Below are 27681 nucleotides of genomic sequence, written 5' to 3' on the forward strand. Positions count from 1 at the left end.
CAGCGGGTTATTTGATTTACTTTTTAACTGTAGATTATGAATAAAAAATAAAATGTATATATATATATAACTTTCCCCGATTAGTCAATGAATCACTCAGACGATTGACAAGAAATTAACGGGAAACAATCTTGATAATCGAATCACTATGTTATATTTTTCAAAATAGCAAAAAATGATATAATAAAATATAAATTAATTAAAATAATAAATTATTGCTTCCAGCTTCTCATATGTGACGATTTGCTTGTTTCCTTGAAGACATCACCTTAGACCCTGATGGACTTTTTTTTTTTTTTTTTTTTTTAAGTAATTGATAATGATAATATATTTACTATTTTAAGCCCAAATATGTACACAGTTAGACTCTAAGTAAGATGTTATGTTTAGGCTTATTTGTTGATTAAGTGATTGGTTGAGTGAAATTAATTAGCAACAATTTGTGCAGTAGATTAATCATTTAAGTCAAGTATAACTGCAAATGGAAAAACATTCTTTTCAGTTTTGGCTATATCATTGAGTCAAATATCTTTCGATCTTAAACTTGCAGGGATTTTTCACTATTTTTTCACTAACAGTGGTATAATAAATAGATTAATTGATAATAGAAGTAATCATTAGTTATAGCCCTAATTGTTACGATATATATTGCATTGTTGTTTGCTTTTCCATAACAGGGAAACTAGTCTAAAACAGTTTTGAGCAAGGAGGTACTTTCCTTCAGGTGGTTGATTAAGCTGATGATTATGTCTGTTGTTGAACGATTATTTCATGGTTTTCATGGCTCTCAGCCAGTCTGTGGTTGGTCTGTGACCAGGAGAATGATCATTATGTTCATTATTTAAAGCTCACAGTCCAGTCCCTTGTCCACAATCCACAATGGGACACTCCTATTCTGATGAAATTTTCTTAAGTCATCCATGTGTGTGTGTTTGGTGTGTGTGTGAAAGAGTGAAATAGACAGAATAAAAATGCAAAACTCTGGAGGCTTGCATTCATGTTTTTATATTTGTTCACTTTTAAATTAATCTAAACTACTCTCAGTGAGTCTGTGTAGACAAAATTGCAACTGATGCAATCAATATTCACTGATTCCATTAGAAGTCCACTGAAGATGTTTTTCATTACTGCACATTCGCATTTTGTTTGCATCTGAGAAAAGAAAATGCACTTAAGATCACAACATAAGTAATGCTATAATGAAGGATAACATTAGGTGTGGGTTGTAAAAGGGTATTTTTTTTGCATTACCTTTATCAATCTGTCCATATCCTATTTACCTTTAAACATATTGTAAACATCAGTGAGATATGTGCAATTATTTACCTTTGCTGTCTCTTGATCTATTTTGTTTGTTTTAATATCTCCACCTATTTGGCATACACGTATGAGGTAGTGCACTCTATGCTATTATCTTCACTCTGTAGTGCATTACAGACCTATTTCATTATTTATGTTTCTGCAAGCTGACACTAGACTGTGCACTACAATATATGCAACACACTGTGTATTACATACAGTAGCATACACAATATTAAACTCTGTGTGCTCCAAATGACTGAAAACATGTATTTAACACATGCGTGTCATAAACTGTTACTGAAAAGGACAATAAAAATCAAACTGGACAGTGCCGATGAACTACAAATAGCATGTGACATGTTACAGATGACTGTGCAATAAAAATGCAATTGCCCTTCTTTTAATGTCTTTATTTTAGCATTGCCAGATGACTATCCTTATATATCCTCACAGATCTTTCATATGTAATTGATATGACACCATCATGTGGACAGTTAAGGTAACTTCAGTCTCAGTCCAATAATTCGTCTGAGTACCTGTGGCATGTGATGATGCAAATGCAACTGATACTTTACTTTGAGTTGAAATTTTGTTGTTTAAATTTTATTTTAAAGCATACAAACAATCTATTCCATACGAAAGATGGTTCATTTCTCTTATACTAATATTGGGGGGGTTACAGTACGGCACAAGACAAAAACCAAACAAAAACATTAGGAAAGTACATTCACGTACCTAAGGCACACACCAGTTAGATTTTTTACTTTCTTGGATATAATGGTGATGCTCAAGTGATCCTTAACAGTGGCAGCAATGTAAACAGACTTTATGAGCACAACGAATCAAATCTCAATCAAATATAAATACAGAAACAAAGGAATGGTAGGCGTTTTAGCACATAACTGAGGGCATCCATGTGCACCAAAATAACAAGATATGGTCATAATAAATACACAGAAATGAAGTCTGAGCACGAAGACGAAACCTGGTAGATGGTAACTTTAAAGGCGTGGAACATATCCAGTCATGGCGCAGGCTAAATTGTAATATTCTTTACATATCACAACCCACATGCCTTTATTCTGTAATGCACTTGTGTGTTCTGTCTGGGCAATGTGGTTGAAGTCAACATCACAAAGTTAAGATGAATATTTTTTCTGATAATTAACATGATTATGGCAAATGTAGGCAAAATCACACATTAAAGACTAATACTCACACATAAATTAAAAATTAAACAATTTTCTGTGTGTTATTGTGTTTGGAATGAATGAAACCAAATTTTGCTAAAAAGATATAATTTAATCATGTTGACATGATTTCACTGACAGAGCGAGAGAGAGAGAGAGATTGAGAGACTTGTGTTAAAGGAGCAGTATGTAACATGTAGGGGGATTTAGTGGCATCTAGTGTTGTTATTTGTTAAAGTGGTTTCATCTAGAAGCCAAATTAACAACAGAAGTTTGGTCCAAAACAAACAGACTAGGTGATTTAAACCAGTAAAAACAGTTTCATGTAAAAAAAAAAAAAGAAAAGAAAAACATGTTTTTTCAACCATGCTTGTTATTGAGGGGCTGTAAACTATGGTTGCCGATGCAAAAACATGAATGGTCCTATCTAGAGCCCGTATTTGGTTTGTCTGTTCTGGGCAAATATAGAAACATGGAGATGCAACATGGCCATCTTTGTGGACAAAGACCCGCTCCCTTTAAAGGCATAAATGGTTATTATATTATATTCTGTTCCTGCCAATATATCCCCCTAAATCCTACACACTGGACCTTAAGACTAAATATAAAAATCTAAAAATGTAGGTGCTAGAAACAAAAAGATGCATTTAATGGTGGATAAAAAATAAAAGAAGTGAAGGAGAAGCCAGATAAAGATAGCACACAGATAGCTCACAGTAAATTGTATTGAATTGTCATGTCTAAAAAGACCTCTGTGAGACTGAAACATGACTCCATTAAATCATATTAACTGGGAGCTATCAGTACAGAGTACAAATCTTGTGAAATGAGACACTTCAAATTACTTAATATACTATATAGAGTACAGTACAACTTCTGACATCATCCCACTAAACATTTCAAGATATTTATAGTTGGTATAAATATCCAAACGGAGTGCAAAATACTAGCATTACCAGTGTAGAACTGTTATTAAGAGGCTCCTGTCCATGAATCCCTTCACCCGAGGGAGGTAAAATAAATTTAATGCTTCTTGGAATAGGATTTCATACAGCAGACGAAAGCTTATATGAATTGTTATAAACTAGATTTAACAAAGTATTCAAACATTTTTCTGGAGTCCAACTTTCTGGTATGACATCATCTCCCTGAGTACACCTTTCACATCTGTTCAAAGTTTTCCCATTTGCCAAGAAAAAAACACAAGATTACAAGGAAACCACTCCTAACTTTTTTAGAAAATGACTGATCAATTTTCACGAGAAGGAAAGGCATTACATGTAAACTTTCTCTTTCCTCACACTGAGCTTTCTTTTGGAGCAACACCGCCACATATGACTAGGGCACAGTTCACTGCAACTAAAAGCAACATCTGTTCATGTGTTTATCGAAAGTGCTTTGGTTTTCAGAGACATAAACCACATCTGTGTTGTTTTATAAATTAACTGCACACTTCACACAATAGTCAAACATGTTCAGCTGCAACAGCTGCATAAAAAAAGTTTCTTCTTCTTCATAAATGCATAGGTGTTAGACCTTACAGACAGATGTCATGGGATACGTCTCAAAATAGAAAACTATGATGTTGAAATATCCCTTTTGTAATTTCTGTGTAACATATAAAAAGTTGATTTTCTTTGCACTTTCACTTGCATGTCCAAAGTGAAAAACACAGACTCAGACTTCCTTTAGAAAAGCACAAACCAATCAGTCCTTCTTCCCTTCATGACCATTAGCTGCCACTGCCTCCTGCTGGTCTCTCTTCTGTTTGTGCCAGCTCTTGCTCTTCCGAATTGCAAATCGAACAATGTCCACCATAAACACCCAGGATAGAGCGTACATAGCCACTCCCCCACACTTGATAAAGAATCTGGGTCTTGGGGAGATCAGCTCACAGTACAGCATTGTGCCTCCCACAAAGACTCGCATCACCACAAACAGCAGCACAAACAAGATGTCCACAACGTCCCCCAGCAGCGTCCCGTAACGTCCTGTCTGTTTGAGGAACCAGCGTGCCTGCAGGAGGGGGTTGGTGATTTCACTGCCAAAGAGTACCGCGCAGGACTCAATGCCAGACTCCCCCAACCACAGGGTCAACAGGATTCCCAGGATGCTCATGGTGTGGTGGGCCAGCATAACCGGTCCCTCTGTGCGGAAGTACACACACCAGGCCATATCGAAAATAAAGTAGCCCAGGCTCACCACCATGGCACTTATCTGCAGAGGAGTGTTCTTCGTACCTAGCAGCCACAAAAACAGAAACAGACAATTCTAATTTAGCATATTTTATACAAGAACAAACAGTCATGTAATCATCAGATAACATAAACTATTACTGTGACGGGAGCATATGATTATAAGTATACATATGTGGGAAAAAATACTTCAGATTAAGATCTTCATGCAATATAGAGTAAAAACCGGAAAACCAAAATGATTTAGTCACTGCTGAAAGGTTTTTTTCACACTTTTGAATTAAACTGTGCATACTATTAGCTGTTGCAGTAACACTCAGCATTTTCAATAACTTACTAAGCCATGTCGAGCTGAAACGATTAGTCAGTCTGACAAAAATGTACGTGCAACTATGTTTATAATCAATTCGTCATTTCAGTAATTTTTCAAGTAAAATGTTGATATTTGAATCCACAGAGAATAAATGGTCTACCTGGGTAAGTGAAAGGCCACGGTCCATCCACATAGCCTATGTATCCGGTGATGCAGACTGCCAGGATACCGTGTACCAGCGTGACGAGGCGACAGTTCCACTCGTAGCTCCTGGACCCGTTAAAGTTACACAAGATAAAGTAAAGAGAGACCCAACAAAACAGGCACAGGAACGCACCGACCACAACCAGTGCCATCTTCTCTTCTACAGACAAAACAAAGAAGAAAACAGCAAGTTACAGTTTCTCTCGAAAATGTGCCTGTCAGCCATCATCAAGCAAACTTTGTATCATATTACATAGAAAGAGAAAAATGCAGAGAGGCACATCTTGCACTGTAATATCGCTTACAGTAGAAAGAGACAGCATTACCGTCCAGAGACTTGGACTGTGCAATCCTTTGTAAGTGACCAACAATTAGCCTTTGCTTGAACTATAATAGAACTATAGTTGGCTGGCTGAGGGTCTGGTGGGGTGAGGGGGACGTCTCTTCCTCTGCTGTGACGTTTGTACTAGGAGGTGAGACCATGCAGATGGTCAGGCCCACCCTCACTGGACTGACTCGAAGAAAGACTTCAAGCAAGTTTCAAAACTAGATGAGAGGTTACTGGGTGCAGGGCCTCAGACAGTTCTCATTAAATGAAATGTGATAATAACAAATTGTATTGTTGATGTCTGGATAAATGGATGCCAGGATGTACAAAGTGGGACAACACAGTGACACTTAACTGTTTTCCTGGCAGTTTGCAAAATAGGATGGCAACTAGAACTTATTTTCTAAATTAAGCACTGTTAAATACCAGATAATAGTGAAAAAAGCATATGTAATCCAATATGACGTATTTAAATTACTTGTCTTGACCAACCAACAGTCCTAAACCCAAAGGTAATCAGTTAACCATCATATAGCCTATAAGGAAAGCATGAAATCCTCATTTGGCAGGAAACTGTGAATTTTTTGCTTGAAAATGACTGAAATTATTCATCAATTATCAACCATGGCTGCAACTATTATCGAATAATCTGTCAGTTATCTAATCGATTAGTTGTTTGGTCTATAAAATGCCAGAAATGGTGAAAAATGAGGTTCAGTGCTTCACAAAGCTCAAAACGACGTCATCCAAAGTCTTGTTTTGTCCACAATCCAAAAATACTGTTTATTGTCATGTAGTGCAATTACATGGGCATGAGTTACGATCATATTCTGGATATGGTGTTTACATGCTCAAACAGGATAAAGCAGGATACTCCAAAAACCAGATCATTGATAAATGTCCATGTAAACGCACTTATAGAGGAGTAAAGTAACGGGAAAATATTCACATTTAAGAAGCGGGAAAAAGAAAATTTTGACTTATTTTCTTAAATGCTGAGCTAAATCCATGAATCAATTGTCAAATAAGTTGCCAATTAATCTTGACAACCACTGATGTGTTTTGGCTGGTAATTAAAGAAATCTAGCAGCCACTAACATATTTTACCAGCATTTGACTTGTGCCTGGTACTAATTTCCAACCCTGGTTATTGATGAATTGAACACTGGAAAGAGGGACAACACATAATCACACTTTTACAAAACTGTTTTCTTTACATAGCACCATCCAAATAAATATGCTACTTATATGATATCACTGACTTTCTAAAATTCATTGTAACTCTGTTTTGTAGCCTGAGTTATATATGGTGCTACTATTTTTGTGAGGACACTGTTGAACACATTTTGTAAACTTTCCAGGTTAAATAGGTGATATACTGCGGTTGTTAAATGCTTTTTTTTTTTTTTGAACTTACTTTTTTTAATTTTACACATACAGACATACATACATACGCACATGAATTTAACAAACACCAAGGAGATGTATATTATATAAAATTCCACATGCTTGAGATCCTTAAAACTTTAAGTCTTTTCTTTTCCTTACAGAGTACGTGTGCTTTACAAAATAAAACAACTGTACATATTACAGATACTTTTCATGTAAGAAAGACAATACAACGTACGAGTATTTTACAAGTGTGAAAAACAACTCTCCTATGAGAGAAAATGAATAAGTAAATAAAAATAAGAATAAAAAGGAAAAATTAATTAAATGCCTTTTGTATGAAAGAAGAGGCGTGTATTTCTTTTTTTTATTTTTAGGTATTTTAGCAGGCTCCAAAACCATGGAAACCTGTACCAGGAAATTAGTTAGCAACTGGCTAGCTGGATTTATGTTACACCCACTAATGTGTACTCCCCCTTTAAGCTAAACCAGCTCCTACAGAGGGCCGCTGATGTTGGCAAACTGAGAGGACAGGACAGCTTATCCCTCCGTTTAAGACGATGCTCTCTCACTGGCTAAGTTAGCTGGATCACTGATGCTAGCAGACTATCCGGGTAGCAAGCTAACGGTAGGATGCTAACAAAGCGTTTTCCTGTGGGACTGATAAGTAAAATATCATTACCTTCGCGGTGCACATGTGGCTGTCGCTTTGTTTACATCCTGCGCGGCTTAAGTCCGGTGAAGATATGTTTGTAAAGGAGACGGTGATAGGGTTCAGCTATTTGTTGTCGTATCCGCCGGTGGTCTGAACAGCCTCCCTCAGCAGCATCCCTTCTTTCCCGTTACACTTTACTGGTCGCACGCTGTACGTGCAAATATAACAACTAACGTCGGTAGTTTTTCACGAGAATTGTGCCCTGGTTGTATTTCCCCCATACGCGATGTAAAGACTAGGGCAGGCTTGTTACATATTTAACAGACAAAGCTTGTTTCCATCCTTCTTGATGTGTCTTCCCAAAGAGATGGGAGGTGATCTCATCTTTTTTTTTTTTTTAACAATGTCGACACCTTGTGGTCAACAGCAGAAATAACATACAAGTTTTCCTCCAGCAAGGTGAAAAAATTGAAGAACCACATTATAATCAATTATTAATACTACAAATATTCTAACATGTGTAATACAGGGAGTATACAGTGGTTGCAGATGATATCTTATCTTCACGACCCACTTTGAAACCCTGATGGCAAGTCCTGCCGAATTGATTTAGGGCTCTAATGGAAAAGGACCCTTAAAAAGTCTGGAATGAAAAAAAAAAAGGTTTTGTTTGCAATTTATTATTTCATAGTAATGAGTTCCATAACTACATAAAAACCGTCTTAATAATCCAGTTGAAAGACTGAACTTTGTACCAAAAAAACCCCCAAAAAACTTTAGAGGAAGCTCTCTGATGCTCCTCTCACCCATTGAGGGGGGGAAATGGTTTATTCCGCCCCTGCACTTGGATTCGTCCCTAAACGCAGCTAGAGCACAGTGAGTGACTGCTTATGTCTGTCTGTATTGCCCCAAAAAAGGGGAATCAGGTTTCCAAAAAAAAAAAGAAAGGGAAGAAAGCAATAGGACTTTGTAAAGGACAAAATTAAAAGGTGTGTGAAAGAGACACATGGATCAAGGAAAAAAGAGCAGGGATCCAACAGAGACTGCTTTTGAACTCAATAAAGCATCAAGTAAATATTAGATTCGGATATTCGGGGGATCCCTGGTGGGCAAGGGTTTAATGAGCTGTTTGTATAGTCACAACGTTACCACCTCAAGTTCAGCCTGAATCCTTTAGTTTTTTATTTTTTTTTAATTTTTTGCAGCTCTGTGCTGTAGATTCATGGATGGATTACTGAATGGGTTTACCGGACTCAAAGGGACCAAAGTGTAAGGGGTGGCCCTTAACCCTCACCTGCAACATGTCACTCAAATTAACACATTCTTGGAAGGAAGACATGCACAAAAACATGCAAAGGAACTGAAAAGGGACACAAAATAACTACAAAAAGGTGCTAAACAACCACAGATAAAAAAAAAATACATCATCAAGATACATAAAATACATGAAAAAAATGTACTTACAATAAATGCAGTGCAAAGAAAGACTTTATTGACACAATTTGTGTAAAACTCAACTCTTGAATGGTATCACCTAATTGCTCCAGTTTCTCCTTATAGCAACTTTTTACAACATATTCAAAATTCTTTCATAGAAAAAATAAGTTTACAAACTTAATCTACAATTACATGGCAAAGATATCAGTGGAAATGTTAAGGCACTTGATCACCAGTAAAGGCCACAAATAGAAAATATTTCACTCATTTGGTTCTTTAGTTAGCAGGACATACCCACACACAAAAACACAAAATATTTTTTATGAGATATGGCAGTAAGACTGAAATGAAGGTGGAGGTAAGCCCAAATCATACTTCAACCTATCACTCTAAAGAACAGACAGACAAAATGAAATTTGGTCCCATGAGTTCAATACTTGAATTATGCATGAAATATTATAAGGGATTTGAGTTGCATAAATTATAGACATTTAATTGTTCAGAGGACAGACAAAACTGACAAACCAAAAATCAAAGTTATGGTATTGGGATACAAAAGAAAACATGGAACACTGCTTAACCAGAAGATGGCAGTATAGATTACTAAAAAGGCCATACTGCGGTTTGAGTGAAAAATGGAAAAACACCATAGTAAATAGTCTGCTTTTAGAAACTGAAACCTTGTGTTTGACAGTATTTCCTTTGACTTTGGTTTGTTTGACGTTTTAACAGCTTATAATGTGACTGTTGGGCATAAGGTGGCCCCCATTAATATTGATTAGGCAAAGCAGAGATACAGGTGTCCTATTAGAGATAATAAACCTGTTGATCCACTCTCTGTACGACCATGAAAACTTGGCAACAAAGGGACATATGGATGAGTCCAGAAAAAACATCCAAAATCCAAGAGGTTAAACATTTCTGAAATATGTTTAAATACTTTGTTACTGAGGACCTATGGTTTAGACTTTAAGAGCTTGTTTAATGCAAAAAGATACAAAAAATAGTCCTCAATAATTTCACTTTGCAACCAAAATAAATAAAGCCAGCATTTAAGAAGCATTTCCATTGTTTTTAACAGATGTTGGGTTACAAACTGTTTTTCACAGAGCTTTATCAGAAAGATGATTCCACCATCCAAATTTTCCTTCACCAGGATGGGAGATAATGTTTGTCCAGTATGACTCCTTTTGATCAGGCTCTGTCTTTCCTCTGCTGGTGTTTGATTGACCAGAAATGCCCCGTCCAGCTTTGTGCATACAGTAGCTTGTTTGGGAGGTTATTGTTGTTGGCGTCTATCATTTGCTCCAATAATTTCTCCAAAAAAAAAAAAGGCACAAAAGTGACATCTTCTTGGCAAAGTCACATTACAACTTAATTGTCATTTTCCCAGAAGTTAGTGGGTGCTTTCTAAATGACGTGTTGTGTCTCTCCTTCCTCAAAGGTTTTGGTCTCATTTGGAACCCGAATTTCTGTGTCAGCTCGAACATCTGGATCTCACTGCTCCGCCACCTGAGACAGTTGATCACATAAACCAAGGTTCAGTGTTACTGTGTTCACTTTGAATAGCACGGGTGGGGAAGCATTGGCTCGGCTGTGGGGGGAAAAAAAAGTATTTCTCTTTTCTTAGCCATCCAGTATAAAATTCTAGGTCTCTTCGTCCCATAGGCACAGCTGTTTTTGGGGAACATAGTAAGTGAAATGATAGCCCTTGCTGCAGCTCTTAATGCCGCACTTGTAGGTCGAGCCTTTGCCCGTGGTGTCTCGACTGCGGCAGTACTTCAGCAGACATGGGTACCACTCCAGGCGCAGGCTGTATGTGCAGAGACAAGGCTGCCATAAGTCTTTAGTGGAGTAACAGGCCTGGAAGCTTGGCGCCTCTGTTGTTTGGGGCAGGACCTCGAATATGGAGCCATCCACTCCTATAACACAGACAGGAGAGGGGCATTATTATCTGAGCTTGTGGTTTTAAAAACAAAAGCGAGCTATCAGAGTTGTGTGAATCCTTCTCTCTCAGATTTCACTCAATTTAAACATCGTATTGAAGTGAAGAGGGCAAACAAAGTGCCTAAAAAGAGGGGAGATGGTGCAGTATAAAGGGGGCTTTGTTATGCAAAGGAGATGCTACTGTGATTCCCTCCACTGATAATGGTGTGGAGCGCTCGGTGAACCATGACCATCAACATTGTATCGTCTGTAACAGTGCTGTCAGTGCACAAAAGTGCTGTCATATGGATTCTCCTCAGTTGAGATAATTTGGACATCATTGCTATAAAGATACTGAATCCCACTGCAAAAAAAAGACCTTTAAAAAAACAAGTTAATTGAACTGTTGTCAATCAGGTAAGTGTGATGAATGTCCCATGATGTCACACTTTTCTCTGACTATATGGAAATGTTTCAATCATTTTTTTAAGGTCATGTGGAAGATCTATCAGGAGTGTAAGAGACAAAGAGGAAGGTAAACAAAGATAGCATGAACAGTAATGGAGTCTTATCAACAAAGAGCCGGAGATAGTGCTTGGAGTAATATCACTAAAATGAAGTGGAAAGAGGTGTTTGGGTGATAGAAACAGGAGAGATAGAGTGTCTAGGAGATAGAGAGTGTCAGTGCAGAGATAAAGTGTGTAAAGATCATCCGGGGGGATGAGAGAGACGAGAAAGAGATGGGTGAACACTTTGCCACCACAGAACTTGCTGTTAGTGTTAGTTACAAAAGCCCCTTTTACACGGCCTGTTCGTGGGGGATGTTGCGCCGTTATTCTGCCTCGATGTTCTGTATAAAAGGTACGAATGTGGAATGGGAGGACAGAGTTGTCTTGCTGTAAAGCCGGAAGTACGAAGGCAGTAACAACGAATTGATGTCTGTGTAGAAGTAGGGGGCCAGAAGGGCTTTAAAGCAAGTTTTTGTGGTGTTGTAAACTTGCAAAAAATACCTTTTAACTTTTTTTTTCATTTACTGTCAAACTCCCTGAAATGATTTGTTTCGCTATAGAGATTTTTTCCATTTGGTCTGATAACATGGGAAGTCTAGACAAGACGCATGATTAAATCATTTTATCCCTCTACAAGTAAACAGAGCGCCTGTAAGTATGTGCAAGCAGTGCCAATCACACGGGTAATTTTATGCACTGCAATTGAACCATTTTGGCCTCATATGCCAATAAGCAACTTTCATAGGACAAAATAGGGCCCTGCCTCTGATACTGTTCTCTACATACATACATGTGTAAAAGGGAAAGCTGGCAGGACAGGACAGGTGGGACATTTTGAGGACATATTATGTATGGGACCCATTGCCTGGAGATTTTAAAAGCAGCTAGCAGCAGTTAGCAGCTAACTCAAAGATGATGTCCACAGGTCAGAGAGACAATAAGGTCTGGGAGCTCCTTACCCTCTCCGCACAGGAAGAGCTCAGTGGCCATATAACAAAGATGATAAATGATAGTTTCTGCCATGCTACAACTAGTTATTATTTACAAAGCGCCGCTGAAGCATGTGTTTCATGTCACAACAGAAGCTGATGCTGTTGTGTTACACGTCACACCTCTTTTACTTCCAGAAAGCCGGCATGCTGCCTAAAAATCACACTGCGGTGACACTATACCAGTGTTGTTTGGTTCTATATGAAAAGCACTGCTTGCATCATAAAGGGTCTTCATGTATAAAGAGCTAACGATAAACAAAGACAACATTTGTCGCTGACCTTTGTCCAGCCAGTGTTTGACATCGGACTCCCTGGTGTAAATGGCCTCCCGGGCCTCGCTGCACATGTTGTGGATGTGGGAGCTGAGCTGAGAGGCCTGACTCAGATTGACTGCCGCGCTCATCGTCAGCTGCTCCAGTCCTCTCCGCTCCTCTGCCAAGCGAATGGCCTGAGGATTTTTCTGAGCGGATAACACAAATGATCAGTGTTTACACCCTCAAACTCCGAACATTACACTGTAAATATTTAATTTTCAAGAGCTGAAAATGTTGAAGATACAGCGCATAAATCTGGCCTGACACCTTGACGTCATACCTGTCTGAGGCGAGCCATGGACTCGCTCGGGATGATCTCATTGCGGCTTAGGCGAGAGATGAAGCACAGGGCCTGGTACTGGTTCTGCCCTCTTTCCAGCTCACCCAGGATCAGCGCTCTGAATATCTTCACATCCTGCAAGACATAACAGAGGAGAGATGACTGGCTGAATGGATAAACAGACGATTCCCAGAAGACATTGAAGTGGTGCATGAAGTAAAGTTATAATAACTTACAGTTTATGTGTAAAGGCTCATACAGATTACGACAAATATTCTTTCCACTCCGGTACTTAATGTTGCACTTTTCCAGACACTCAAAGTAATTCAATATGTGAAGTTCAAACAACTGTCTGTTAAAAGTAAAGAGGAGTTTATGTTCACTCCGCCCATGGAGCCTCATCTGACAGTTTGTTGATACTTTTTATTGTCTGTCAGCCTGCTCCAATAGTGCTGTGGATATTTGAACTGTCAAATTAAGGCTCTTGGCTTCAAGTCTCTTGACAAACTTATCAGAGTTCCTCACATGCCGTAAAAGTCAGAAACATTTTAACATGCTGTTTTATATGGAACTGTAGAAGTAGGAAAATAGTGATAGTGGAGAATTCACCCAAAAAAAATACTTGTTGCTGTTGGCAAGTGTGTGAGATATCTGGCGCCAAACCCAAGGCCATAAAGAGTACTGTGAGAGGGCATGCAAAGCATCATGGGAAGCTCCAACGGTGGGGAGAGCAGAGCAACAGACCTGTCCTCCTATTCATCAGACATCCCCCTTCTTGCTGGCTTCGGCTTCAAGACAAACACAGTCCGAAACACCCCTCCTCCGCTTTTCACACACCCGTCTGAAGCAAACAGGCTGCAGAGGAGTAGCAGTTTGAAGGCTTTCACTCCCTAAGCATGAGGGACTCTGGGATAGATAAACAGCCTGGAGATAACCCCATTGAGGTCTCCTTAAGCTCTCTGGGCCCACTTCCTGTACGCTGAAGTGTACACACTGGCAAGAAAGCAATACAACCTGCCTCAGAAGTGTTTACGCTCTGTAGTTCTTAATAGACTACTTAGCATGATCACTGGTTCCTAATTCTAACGACAACTTTTGTCTGAGAAAAGAGTTTCTGGCAGGTGTACAATACTCGTACGGGTGTTACACAAGACAATCATGCGATACTGTTTGACCTTTGGAAAGCAAATTACTGAGCAAATATTGATTCACAGGCTTTACCTGATATTAACCTCAGATTTTTCCGCCACGAGTCTCTGTGAACTTTTCTGTGAATTAGGCCTCAAAGGACGGCAGAAACACACAAATTTGAAATCAAACACCTCAGATGCTGCCATACTTTGATGATGAGCCTAGTTTTAGAAAAAGAACAAAGTCTGAATGATTAAAGAGGATGTCATCACCATAGGAGGCATGAAAATATCACAGAGAACAGACTGAGATGTAAGGAAGAGGGAGTCAAATGCTGACAGAGAGATGGCCAAGAGAGCCATTTCCCCTCAAGTGTAGGGAGACGCAGAGGCCACGACTTCAAGACCTCCCATATTGCAGACACATGGCGCTACGCTGGAACGCTGTGTGTGTACGTGTGTGTTTAGGCAGAAAGAGAGAGAGACGGGGGGAAGGCATTTGTGTCAGCCACACAGATTTGCCCCAGGGCTCTATGGGTAATTACAGAGAGCTGGGTAGCTCCACCAACTCTGCTCTTTTGGATCTTACTCAATGGCAAAGAGTAGACGCTGAGATCTCCTCCTCCTCGTGTCATTATGTGTCCAGATTAATGATTGTCAACTTCTGCTGCCCTGCATTTGGATTTAGAGCCAACAATGGCGAGAGAACAACAGAGCCAGCAGTCACTTAGCTCAGCACACAGATGAGTTGGCCCAACTCTGTCTGAAAGTAACAAAGTTCACCTACCAGAACCTCAAAAGTTGGCTAACTGGGACGTTAAATCTTGTTTATTCTTTACAAAAATCTAATTGTAAAAACATCAATTTGAGGTTTGATCTTCTCATCTAACCTCTCGTCTTCAGCTAAAAGTTAAAGGTGGAGTGTGAAACTTTTGTCTCCCCCATCTGGCAGCCAGAGTAATTACACAAACACTGTTGATGCATGTTTATAATGTATGGCTGCAGGTAAGTTTGTCAAATCTCCCCCTCCCTCAGGAGCATGAGCAAGTCTTTGTGTGCAAATATTTTCACTTTAATCCTTGCTATGATTGGTAACCCAGTTGCTCACCTGGTAGAGTATGTAACCCCACCCCCCTTTCTTGTTTATCTTTTACTATAAGAACTTTTTAAGAACAGTTTCTTTTTGTTTTAACCTGGAGCATGCAATCCAAAACCACTGCTGCTTCGTCTCTTTGGTCTCTTCCCCCTTTCAGACCCCTTTAGCTCTGGTTGGTTGATATGAAGTGCATCACTTACAATGTGCCAGTGCGAGAGTCGCCACAGACACCAGAGACCACAACTCTGAATGTAACACTCATTTATACTTAAAAGTCCTGCGCTTCAGCTTTTAAAGAAATTAAGTATAAATGGGGCCTTTAAATGCCAATAACAAGCTGTGTTGATATCTTTGAGGTTTATGTGCTGCTGAGATAATAATCAGCTTGGCCTCTACAAGCAAAAAGAGTAATAACAATGACATCATCTCCACATCTCCATCCAGACAGAAGCTGTTGGATTCAAAGGTTTGTTTGGACAAGACTCGCCTCACTCCTGCCTGCCTGAAACCAGCACTGGCACATGCACACACACTGACTCATCTGTGCGGACGAAGTCAGCGTGTGATAAAAGAAAACGTGGCAAAAGAATGAAATGAAATGTGCAACGGTGTGATTAAAGGAGGTTTTACACATGTTATGTTACGATGACAGGCAGTATCCCAACAGCAGGAGAGAGTGAGTACTGAACTGACTGATCAAACAACACAAACCTCTTTTAAAACCTGCCAAGTGGGTTAGTGGTGTTTTTATAAGTCAGGGAATTATGCAAACTGCGGATGAGGGAAGATACTGGTACAGTACGATTCTGACAGAAGATCAGACAAATAAGATAGAGGCAGGTGTCAAGCTCCTGTGGGATATTAGTAGAGGTTAACATGTGGTTTCCTGTTGTGGCGAAACCTGCTTAATCTGTGCGATGGGTATAGACTGAGTCAACTGCATCTGAAAAATCCCAGATTACCAAACAGTAGACAAGTGAATGCTGGAGACACATCTGAATAGGAAATTCAACTTTAGGACATCATAGTCACGGCCTTCTAAAGCTGAAAATGTAGAGTAAGTAAATTCATGACTACTCCTTAAAGAAGTGAAGCCTAAATCAGGAAAAGGAGTCACACCCTAAAAGTGCATTTCTACAGACGTACTTAAAAATTAAAGGTTTGCAGACCAACAATTAGAGAAAATCACCAGGTATGGACATTAAGAATTAAAAGGGTGACATTTCCACGTCTCGAAAAAGCGGGGTAATGCCACAATCAAAGGACAGTGTAGCCTTGAGTTTTTCCCAACCAGAGCAGAGTAAATGTCAGCACAGCTATAAATAATCCACACAAGTACAGATTCCTAAGCACTGCTCCTTGACACCCAGGACTTAGTCCATTTGCAGACAAACTAGCTACCACTGGCCAACAGCCAAACACAAGTCTGTATTCATGCAGCCTGACCGGTGGGTCATACTTAGACCTGTTTAACAGGAGAGAGGTGGGGGGCTGTTTTATTTGTGGTTACCTTTGCTTGGCCAGGTTATTTAAGAGGTGCACAAAAGCCTATTCAGACACTCAAAGGGTGCCATTTACAGTGAACATTCTCCCTCACTGTAGATGTAACCCAGCAGGCCTAATTCGTTCTACTCACAGAGGATATACCTGGTTTACTGGCTCTGAAAATAAGAGCTATGTGAAGCCCTTTACTTAAAGAATAATGTTATTTTCTATAGAGGTTCTATAACTAAGAGCACTTCAAGTATCCAAGTTAAATGACAACTGCAAGACATGCACATCTTACTTTGGGGGGAATACCAATGGTGCGCTCCAACTGCATGTGGAAGTCAGAATTTCTGGGTTTCCAGATAGAAATTTCCATTGAAACGCCCCCTGGAGTTGGATTTTCTGACTTGGAAAGTTAGAGGAAATAAACAGAACTAAAGTGACACCCCTGACAGAATTTGTGTTTCTTGGGATTGCAAAGGGATGGCCCACCTTACTCTGCTTTAAGACCCTAGTTGCATTCCTACTGCCTGTTCAAGGCAGAAATATTGAGCCATTATGGCGCCTCACTGTTCTGTATGTAAAATTACGAAAAGGGGGACAGAGTGGCCCCACCTCTGAGCCAGGAACGAAGTAGTAACAGCCCTGAAATTAGGTCTGTGTAAAATGTAAATATGGAAAGACCTGACCATGGGCGGCAGGAGTGTGACATTTTGACAACGAATTTATGTGTAGATCCACCACAGGAGATTTAAAAAGCAGCTGTTAGCATAGCGACTAATACAAAGACGAAGAACAGCAGCCGTACATATCAGCAAACTAGGAAAACTATGACATTTGGAAGCTCCTTACCCTCCGAGCTGAAGACAAGATCAACAGCCATATAACAGAGAAGGTAAATGATTGTGATTGACAGGTTATGCCTCTGTTCCTGTTTAGAAAGTTCTGCCAATGCATATACTATATATCATGATAGAGGCCAAAGCTCATGTGTTCTTTTGATCGTGGGATGCCGCAATGCGGTGTATAATCACACACTGGAGCAGCATGATGCTGCTGTTGCTGTTTGAATCCTGTTTGAAACATGCAGGGATGGTATAAAGGGGGGACTTCCTCAAGGCCCTATAGTGCAATCTCTCTGTAAAAGCAGCTACAGACACAGGCCTACAGTGAGCCTCCATCGCCTTCTTTAACTATTGAGCTCTTAAGCAGAAAGGTTAGCTGCGGTGTATTCAGGTATACCTTTTTGGCTGAAACACAGGCAACGTGAAATGATGCAGCACACTCATTGCCGCTAATTCTCAGATGTGAGCTGCCATCCCTGTTTTATGGTGGCTGATCTTGTCCTCTGCTCAGAGGATAAGAAGTTTTCGCTTTCAGCTGCCGTTCTTCTTCTTTGAGTTAGCTGCTTACTGCTGCTAAATGCTTTCCAGGCACTGTATTACACACGTGAAACATCATCAAAGCATCAGTAGTACCGCCCTGCCTTGTGTCCTTTTTTCACAGATGTTGATCTGGCGCTGTAACTACCTCCCATTGCAGCTTAAAGGCGAGACAATGCCGTCGTTGAGGCGGAATGAAGGCGTGACATCCCTGCCTTGAACAGGCAGTTTGGGGGCTAATGGCTAACTTGACTAGAACTTGTTTTGTAAGCGACATCTTTGTTTTATGACTTGATTAACTGGAACGTAGTCAACTTGGTTGTGACGTCATTTCCAGCTCCGACCTCTGACTTCCGAGGTAAATGTAACTCGGCATAACTGTGCCAACTCACACTTGTATGCATGGATGGACATTCAAACACACACAAATGCATGCACACACAGACACACAAACACAAACAGTGTGTCAGTAGCTATCCCCTGTGCAGGAGGTCCTTCCTGTTTTCCAATCCCCTCTAAGACCCTGTCTGTTGATAAGGCTGATGGCTGGCTGGGGTGTACTGTTGGTCAGCCACGCTCTGATGAGTCATTTGGGATCACTGTGGGTCTGTGTGGGTATTTGAGTTGGTCGTTTTTCAAGCAAGCTCTTGGAACAGGAAACAAAAAGTTCCTGGAATATTAAAAAACTAACAAACAACTTAGTCTTACTCAGCAGCTACAGAGCTTGCATTGTAACACAAAACAACAATGCTAATATAAAACCTCTGTGTTTCAGCATGATTCAGACTTTCCAGTTTATCCCTTTGGCCTATCTTTGCAGAAACATAAATGATGAAATCTTCAGCTTTTCTCTAGGACCCATAACCTTCCTAAATGGATCTGACTTACCTTTAAAAACAACATACGGATTTACCATGTTTGGCGATGGAGGATATTTGCCTTGGTGCATGACGAGAGCTCAGTGAAAAAGCACAGGTGTAGGCAGGGATTAAAGATCATGTTGGGAGACAGGGGGAGAGAGGGCGAGACAGACTCACACAGACAAAAGGAGCAGGGGAAAAGCCGCTGCGCTAAGAAATGCTTGAGTTGAAGCTAATTACGTAGGCTCCAAAGGCAGGAATGTGGAGTCACATTTGGGACTGGTCACACCTGGTTGTCCAAAGAGCAAACCAATTAGTAAACAGTGGCAGTGAATGGACAATAAAAACATTGGAGGCCACGGAAAGAAAGGTGTGCCCCCTAACTATTCTCCTGACAAAAGTGGAAGGTAACATAGTTTTCCAACAGTTTGAGTGATAATATTTACGTTTTACATGTGAATTCAGAAATATAGCTACAAAACTCCACCAAATGACCCTACGTGAATCTTTTAAAGTCTTCAAACCTGTGCAAAACACGTGCAGGCCACATTGAGGGAACTACTCACTCACACAGAATCTGGCTACAATTATCCCGACACCCAAACTGTTTATGGAGACTTTGCATTCAGGAAATGAGAGGGACACAAACAGTGGGTGCTAACAGGGAAGGAAATGAGGCAGATAGATAAGGCATAAACAATAGAGATGGCTAAGGCTCCATTCAGCCTCTAACCGCTGCCCCACAGCTTTCATATCCTGTTTCAGGGGACACACAAAACAGCTATTTAATGAGAAGTCTTTTAAAGATACAGGCATAATCAAACTGTAGATCATTAAGGGAGATATGAATAATCGTTATCAAAGCTTTATATGCTAATGTTTATAAGCAAATGTCCTATAAAAACCTAAATTTAAAAACACAGAAATTCTTACTTTTAAAGGTTTAGTGTGTAAGATTTAGGGGATTTTAGTGGCATATAGTGGTGAGGATTGCAGATTGCAACTGGCTGAAACTTCTCCTGGTTAGAATTCCTTCAGTGTTCGGTGTTCAGGAGGCTTTTTAGCAAGAGCAAAATTATCCGCAAAGCTTTCTAAATCTCCAAAATCTCCAAATAAAATGATCAGGTGATTTAAGCCAGTAAAACACAATGAATAATGCAGTTAATAATGCAGTTGCATAATGCTGTTTTTTCTGACAAAGCCTGTTGCAAAGAGGGCTTCCTACTACAGTTGCTGAATCAAAAACATAAGTGGCCCATTCTGGAGCCAGTGTTTGGTTAGTCAGGTCTGGGCTACTGTAGAAACATGGCATTGCAACACAGTGATCTCAAAAAATGGGCCTGCTCCCTAAGAAGATATAAACAGATGATTGTAAGGTAACGAAAACACAACAATTCTTATTTTCAGGTGATTATACACACAGGAAAATATACTTCTTATAAGTCAGACATTATATTTGTCCTAAATTCCACATTTGACCTTTAAATTGTCATTAAAAATTGTTTTGAATGTCATCATTGTGCCTGACCTTTAATCTGATCTGAAGAATGGAAAACTTGACCTACAAAAGTTATAGCCAAATCAGGCAACCTGATGCAGGCTTCTACAGCATTTTTGAAAAACTACATTTTCATCTCTGCTCTCTCCAGGCGCCCTTCCCCTTTTTTCAGAACCGTAACAAAAGACACTGTGTTTTATGGGTGGGAAAGTAACACAAGAGCAGTTTATTTGACAAGAAAAAGGATGACGTAATACCTTCCCAGGTGCAGACCCTCATAACTTTATCTCCATAACTGACTGAACTGTCACAAGGGCTGCACAGTGACAGTCAAACACAATAAATTAGTTTAGCCAAGCTGGGCTAACCAAAAGGATGCAGCCATGAATTTAACAAAAGGACATTTCGGGACACAACAGAAGTTTTGGCAGAGTAAACCCTTTATTGGCTCTTTTGTTGCCGACTGCAACCCTCAAAGTTAGTTCAAAATGATCACAACTATGCACACTGAAAGCCACAACTACTGTCTTCTTGTCCATCAAAAGCTGTTGCCAAATCACTCTGCACTCGGCTGTCCCTGATCAGTGGAAAAAATTAAAAAAAGGTGGATGCTGGCTGTCTCTCCCTTCTGTGTCCTCTCCCCTGCATGACTGTGGGAATGGGAAGCTTTTTCTTTATCAGTGGCGTTACTGACAAACATCTGGCCTGCTGGCGGGAGGAGGATAAAGGATAAAGACATCAACAAGGGCTGAGGGGCCACAAGAGGCCAAAGGGGGCCCATGTGGGGCCTTGAAGGGCCACAACAAGGCCACAGAAAAAGCCATTTCCTCGGATTCAGAGTCAGCAGGGAACAAAGGGCGGCTAGGAGAAAGATTAAGTGTATGGGTTCCTCTTTGAAGGGGTCCACTGGCTGCACACATTGCAATAAAACAGTGAGCAATAACAAAACCCTGCATGTGAAATGATTTCCTACATTTACTCAAATTCCAAGTAACATATTGATCACTTTCTAGACAAGTAACTGCAGCGAATTTCCTGTGAATCACACATCTTGTTCTACCACGCAGTAACTGAGGAGTTTCCCTCTCCCACGTGGAAAAGAGCAACAGTGTGAAAAATGAAACTGGGTAGGAGTAGAGGTCTTCTAAGGTACTGCGCAACATAAACAAAGGCTCCAATATCAGAGCATCTATTGGGGTTAAGGAGGAAAAACTGAAGTCTATTTCGAGTTGTGTCTCATCTCGACTCTGTCAAGGGACAATTTCTCACATGGACGATTTTACGCAGCATTGGTGACTTGCAGATGACTCACTGTGACCTTTCACAATCTCAAAAGAGGAAAACTCCATAATGTCTCCTCAACGGTGCCTGAAACAACAACCTTTCCCAGAACAGGTGACACTTACCTGTGAAAAAAGACAAGTTTGTGCAAGTGACAAAACGGGATGGCGTTTCAGGGTTGAGTAAGAGCCGAGGTGTGGCGGCCAAAAGAGAAAGAAAAGCAAGGCATAAATTGTTGCGACAGCTCTGCACCAACTTGCCTCTGATGTTCAGAATTGCCATCAGGGAACAACAACTGGCAGTTGCTTAATTTGGCAAACACCTGCATTTCCCACAAATAAAAAAAGAATAAAATGGATTGCCAGTAAGCCTCCCACACAGAAGAGTTTGGCTAATGGCTAATAAAGACCACAGCCCAAATCCATCTGAACAATTTTAATGGGTGATACAGTGTGAGAATGCCAAAATGGATCACAGATACTGTACTGTATATAACAAAGACAGGGCACAAAGAGAGGCTGCAACCTGCCTCCCCACCCCCAACTCCTGTGTTTGACATAGCACATGAGGGTGTGTGAATAATCTCCAATTCATTCTTACAACAAGCTGGGTGTATTCAAAAGCCTCTGTGCTTTGAAGACAATCAGAATATACATTAGAGTGAACCCACCTCAGGGCAAATCACGTCCCCGCTGAAACACAATCCGGTTTAAAGGCTGAAATTGAATGCAAATCAATAAAAATGGCTGACACTCATTCTCACCGCAGTGCCATTGTTTACTAAATCCAGACCCATTTAACACGATGATGTGAGATAGTGAGTGTCAAGTGGCCTCTAACATCTGTTGCTCCCATGACCCATTAGCATAGCAAGGGGTCACTGTCATGCCATATGGATACATGTAAAACTTCCCAGCACTGAAAAAAAATACTCTCTAAAGTGGATTACTCAGAAAATGGTTAGATGTTGTATTATGGATGCCAGTAATGGAGTTTTTTGAAAACTTCAGTCTTCACCTGAGTTGGCGTAAGTAGGTTCTGCATCCCCAAAAGACGCTGTTTAGGCACTTTTCCACTATTTTGACTTTTTGTGAGGACAGCAGACTTACAGAACTTGATCTCAGAGCACTAGCATGGGTGGAAAGCTTTTCAAATTTATACAGCCTTTTCAATTTATTCTGCATTAATGTGGCCAAATGTTTGCTGGTATATTTTTATTTACATAACTCAAAGCACATAAAAAGCTGCCCTCGCAGATGTTTTCCTATAAAGCCAAGGTGCATAGAGATGCACAAGGACGTGCACCATTGCATCCCAGAAATTAAACCTCTTTTTAATGTCAACTCAGCCGAGAGGCCTGTGAAGTCACTCACATTCCTGCATTGATCAAACCCACTAGTTCGACATGAAAGCAAGACACACAGAGAACAAACTGATTAGCTTCTCTGACAGACTTTTTTTTTTTTTTTTACATCTGGAAAGACCCAGAACAGCCTCTCAAATATGTGAGACATTTCCCTTGGATTAAACTCCAAGACGTGGTTTATGTTCAGCTCAAGGTCTTAAACTGTTAGACCATAAACTGTTGTAGTGTTTGCTGAGAAAAAAAAATGAGATCTGCACTGAATCGGCAAATTACCTAGAGAAATTGTCTTCTCAAGGCTAAAACAGCACATCTGATTTGTCTTGTGCTGAAAAAACTGCACATTGACATTGAGAATGTGCTGAACTGCAAACAGACTGCTGCAATTTAACATTATTTAGAGCACACTCAGCTTTAAATACTTCACTGTGATGCCAGAGAGGAATGCAATAGTGAGAAATGAACAAGTCCCGAAAGATTTGCGCAACCTACACATGCAATTACAAAACACACAGTGGATCATCAACTCCCTCCCTAAGGCCTTTCTGTCACAACAATGATAATTTTGCAGTTCTTGAGTGGTTTGAATTTTCTAGACGATGTTATCGACACAATAAGATCTACTCAACATGACGCATAGATGTCAAGAGCAAGCTAAACCACATCATTTTTTCCATATGTCCACATGCTGAGAGCAAACGTAACCCTCCTGAAATCACAGCGCGGCTGATTCTCACAGTGATTCATTGCTTGGATAAGGCTGACTTGACTTCCTTCTCACATCCAGCAGACCACTCCGCCAGTGTCTAATGACTATAGCATTTACCATCACATCTCTGCCACGTACTCACAAAGCAGTAGAGAGCAAGGCGGCTGCTGTCTGAAGATTATTTATAGTTTTTTTTATGATCCTAGTCATAGCAAAGATCACAAAATCGATCTCAGTCCTGGACGAATCAAACATATAATTGCAGAGCACAGTTTAATAGGAAAATGTTTGTTTACCCATTAATGAGTTTTCAGAAGTACTTCAAAGGGATAATTCAGGGTTTTTTTAGTGTGTGTACACTGTACTGCTGTAAATGGGGTCAGAAACCAAATAAAAGTCACTTCATAAAAGTCTAATCTAAAAAAAAAAAATGTTTTTTTTAAATCATTTTTTGTTTAAGTGTATGCTGTACTGGAGCATTTTCTACTGCTTTACCTTAATGCCAGATAGAGGTTTCCAGCGGTAAAATAAAGCCGTCACATCACTCTCTTCAAAGCCAGACTCCACTGAGAAAAACTGTGATTTAACACTGCTGCGCAGAGAAGCTGATGGCCTACTGCTGCTTCAAACACTTATTTTGTTTGTATTTTTGTGTAACATAGCATCTAAAAGTTCGGGTTCACCAAAGTCACACAATAACACAAACTAACCAACTGATGTAGGCAGTGGTACACCAGCAGCTCCAGCGTTCAGCAAGTAAAGTTACTGTTGTTTTGTCAATGGAGTCTGGTGGATTTGACGTAAACATTTTTGGGGAACTGAAGCTTTCCTGTTGGAACGGGCAGTCTGACAGAAAGGTAAAGCAGTGAAAATCCTCTCAGTATAACAAACACTGATTTTTGTTTTGAGTTTTTTTAAGTGGCTAAACTATGTTTTTTATTTGGTGGCCCCCATTCACAGCAGTAGACCGCTTAGCTCCTGTGTTGGACTCCAGCCTGTCTCTCCAGTCTGAGGGGACGCAGACATACATCCACTGAATGCAATACACTGACTACGGATAAATACCCATATAAGCCCAGTTTTAAAAAAAAAAAAAAATTGAACTATCCCTTTAACCTGTACAGTACCTATCCACATTTGGCAATGTAGGTCATCATAAATCTCAAGTGTTTTATGTCCCTGTAAAAACACTCTTCTTCCCACATGCGTTCATTTGGACTGTATACTCATGGCAGCTGGAAGTGACAGCTCTTCCAACTTTCCATAAATCCTGGAGATACTGCACAAGAGCAGAATGAAAACCACATGCAGGATAAATTGAGGAGAGAGCAGGAAGAAGTGAGCAAGAGACAGAGGGGGGGGGGCGGGTGGGGGACAAGGGGGAGAAAGAGACAGAAAGAGAGAAGGGGGGCACGGAGGCCAACCTACGACTGGAACAGATAAATCAAGCAGCGGAAAAGTAAAGTGATCTAAAAGGTTATGTTGACTTTATTCAAATAAACAAAACCACATGTGCATATGCATGTGTGCACAGACGTGTGCATGCATGAAGGAACACAGCAACAGCGGGCACCAAGCGACGGCTCCCCTGCTCACAGATCACTGTATGTCTCTTTATATTGGTGTGTCACCAATGATTGGGGGCGACGGCCTTTTCTCTTTCAACTCTAAATTAGCTGTTTTGGTTAGTGAACCAGACATGCAGATCAAAAAGGTCAGACATGCCCACTTAATCCTGGTAAATCTCCCCCTTCACATCTCGCCAGCCTGTCAGCTTCTGTGTGACAGCAACCATCACAGACACATGCCTTTGCTCCGTGCGCCTCTGTGAGTCCCCCACCCTCCCTTACACACAGCAGTTGTAGTTTTCCTTCCAGGACTGACATTTATGTGTCTCTGAGTGGTTATTGTCAAAAGCGAAACAAGTGTCATCTTTCCAAAAATCGTGAATGTAGTGCTGCTCAGGGAGGGACATTTGATCTGCTCGTCTACTTTTAGAAGAATGCTAAATATGGCCGCTGATGATCAGCTCTGGGCTGGACCCTTCAGCAGCAGCCGGAGGTTTAAGGCCACTGGGGTGTGTGGACGTCCACATCTAAGGAGCAGCAGCTGTCTTGACCTCCGTGAAACTCAAGCTGGGATGGAAAAAGATGAATGAAACTACTACCAAGTTTTACTTTAGCATATGCATGAGTTACAGAGTGTGCTCCAGAGGGGGTTTGGGATATTTTCCTTAGACATTTAAATTTGTGACCCTGCATTATTACCTTTTTGCTTGACCCAGGAGGCCACTGTTACCTGATTTCAGCTTTGATAAGATATAGACTTGGGGCTGATCTCTTGAGATAATTAAAAAAAGAAATGATGGAAGGTATCAAGAGAAAGATGATTTACTACCCATCGCACTGTGTTTTAGGGCTATAAGGACATGAATGGACTTGTAAGGGCTATCTGGTCATATGAGACTTACATACACCAGTAAGATATGGAAGCTTCAATCTAGTGAAATTGTTATATGATTTAAATTAAATCAGTGGTCCCCAAAGTGAAGCCTGGGGACAACAAACAGTCTTAAAGTCACCTGAACAAGGAATAAGATTATTGGGTTTTGTCTAATTTCAGAGATGATCAAAAATGGCTTTTATGATGAACTTTCCATTTACAATGCAGTTAAGTCATTTGATACATTATTTTATACCCATTTCAATGTACTGTTTTACTACTGGAGACCCCAAGAGGCACTGATGGGCCCCAAACTTCATTTATGGAAACCAAGAACAGGCTCAAGATCTGGTTCAGGCTAAATGTACATCCTCTGAATCTCATACCACCTGGCTGTCAGATGGAGTGGGGACAAACGTCCCCTGAAGGTAAACAAAGTTTGGTTTTAGTGGTAAACAGGACCCCTCCTCACCTGTTTGAAGTCCGCCACAAAAGTGATGAGTGTCCCATCTCCCTGCTTGAACTCGAGCGATATCGAGTCTCTCTCGGTGTCCGCCTCCAAAACCTCCTCGGTAACAAGTCCGTCAGCGAGCCGGACTCGAACCCGCAGCTCTGACCCGAGTCCCACAGCGGCCACCAGCACCAGGGCGCACAGACGGGTCAGTATCCGAACTGAAGCCGCAGAGATGCAACTCGCAAACATCCCCGGAGACGCAAAACTGAAGCCGACAGAGGAAAAAACCGAGGCGAAATCAAAAGATCTGCGCTCATATCCCCTTAATATTTCCCAGGCTGTTTTCGTAAAGTCTTTGACTTAATATTCAAAGTGGAGTCTATAGATGGCGCTTCCATATGCCCCCCCGGGTGCCAGCACTTTCCAGAGTTACAAACACGGTCATAGAAATCAGACGACAACCTCCCCTCCTTAACTAAAATCTCGGCTTTTCACTTCTGTGAGCTGAGTTCACTCCCATTGAAAGTCTCTCGCTCCGGCGTTGACAATAAGATCATGTGCATTTCAGTTTTCCCCTCTCGCGCTAATATCCCGATGATCGCACGTTACTTCTCATTCTGCTTTGTGTTGATATTCCCGTCTCCTTTTTTTCTCCTTCTGCAATTCATACAGTCCCGTCACTTCCTATCCGTCGGTATCCCACCGCTAGCCTGGCCTCCAAACTTTGTGTTGTGAGTGAGTGTGAGCAGTGAGTGAGAGCAGTGATGGTAGTAAACTCTTAAAGCCATACCACCCTCTGAAAACTGCCCATCCCCCTAAAGGCCTCATGTGATCCTCCTGCACGCCAGCAAGCAGGCTGAGCTAATAATACCCCCAACAATTATAACAAAGGTGTTGTTGGGATTTGTAAATCATAGCTTTGCGGATGTTGTTGTTGTCATGTA

At 40.6% G+C, this 27681-nt stretch overlaps 2 protein-coding genes across 4 annotated transcripts; both read right to left on the bottom strand.

The window, feature by feature from the left end:
- Window positions 1-1889: 1889 nt before the first annotated feature.
- tlcd5a (TLC domain containing 5a) lies at window positions 1890-8896 on the bottom strand. 3 transcript variants are annotated; one of them, XM_042487098.2, is made up of 3 exons: window positions 7604-8896; window positions 5161-5364; window positions 1890-4732 (listed from the first exon to the last, which is right to left on the bottom strand). In XM_042487098.2, the coding sequence occupies exons 2-3, from the start codon at window positions 5354-5356 to the stop codon at window positions 4200-4202; spliced, it is 729 nt and encodes a 242-aa protein (XP_042343032.2). In that variant the 5' UTR covers window positions 5357-5364; window positions 7604-8896; the 3' UTR covers window positions 1890-4199. The 3 variants fall into 3 exon arrangements, with proteins under 3 accessions (XP_042343032.2, XP_087935059.1, XP_042343033.2); XM_088078933.1 differs by lacking the exon at window positions 7604-8896 and adding an exon at window positions 5531-7591; XM_042487099.2 differs by lacking the exon at window positions 7604-8896 and adding an exon at window positions 5510-7591.
- A 150-nt stretch (window positions 8897-9046) lies between these two features.
- On the bottom strand, window positions 9047-27511 carry oafa (OAF homolog a (Drosophila)). The gene is made up of 4 exons (XM_042486728.2): window positions 26756-27511; window positions 13035-13169; window positions 12720-12900; window positions 9047-10935 (listed from the first exon to the last, which is right to left on the bottom strand). The coding sequence occupies exons 1-4, from the start codon at window positions 26984-26986 to the stop codon at window positions 10661-10663; spliced, it is 822 nt and encodes a 273-aa protein (XP_042342662.2). The 5' UTR covers window positions 26987-27511; the 3' UTR covers window positions 9047-10660.
- Between the last annotated feature and the right edge of the window lie 170 nt (window positions 27512-27681).

The sequence above is a fragment of the Plectropomus leopardus genome, chromosome 6 (genome assembly GCF_026936395.1).
Source record: "Plectropomus leopardus strain MGB_pleo_1.0 chromosome 6, ASM2693639v1, whole genome shotgun sequence".
Lineage (NCBI taxonomy): Eukaryota > Metazoa > Chordata > Actinopteri > Perciformes > Serranidae > Plectropomus > Plectropomus leopardus.

Excerpts from the sequence above, each read along its gene's own strand:
- oafa (XM_042486728.2), bottom strand. The coding sequence starts at position 26,986 with ATGTTTGCGAGTTGCATCTCTGCGGCTTCAGTTCGGATACTGACCCGT. Across the intron at positions 13,170-26,755 it reads TTGTGGCGGACTTCAAACAG|GATGTGAAGATATTCAGAGC; the intron begins GTGAGGAGGGGT and ends TATGTCTTGCAG. Across the intron at positions 10,936-12,719 it reads CAAACACTGGCTGGACAAAG|GAGTGGATGGCTCCATATTC; the intron begins GTCAGCGACAAA and ends TCTGTGTTATAG.
- tlcd5a (XM_042487098.2), bottom strand. The coding sequence starts at position 5,356 with ATGGCACTGGTTGTGGTCGGTGCGTTCCTGTGCCTGTTTTGTTGGGTC. Across the intron at positions 4,733-5,160 it reads GTGGCCTTTCACTTACCCAG|GTACGAAGAACACTCCTCTG; the intron begins GTAGACCATTTA and ends TGTGGCTGCTAG.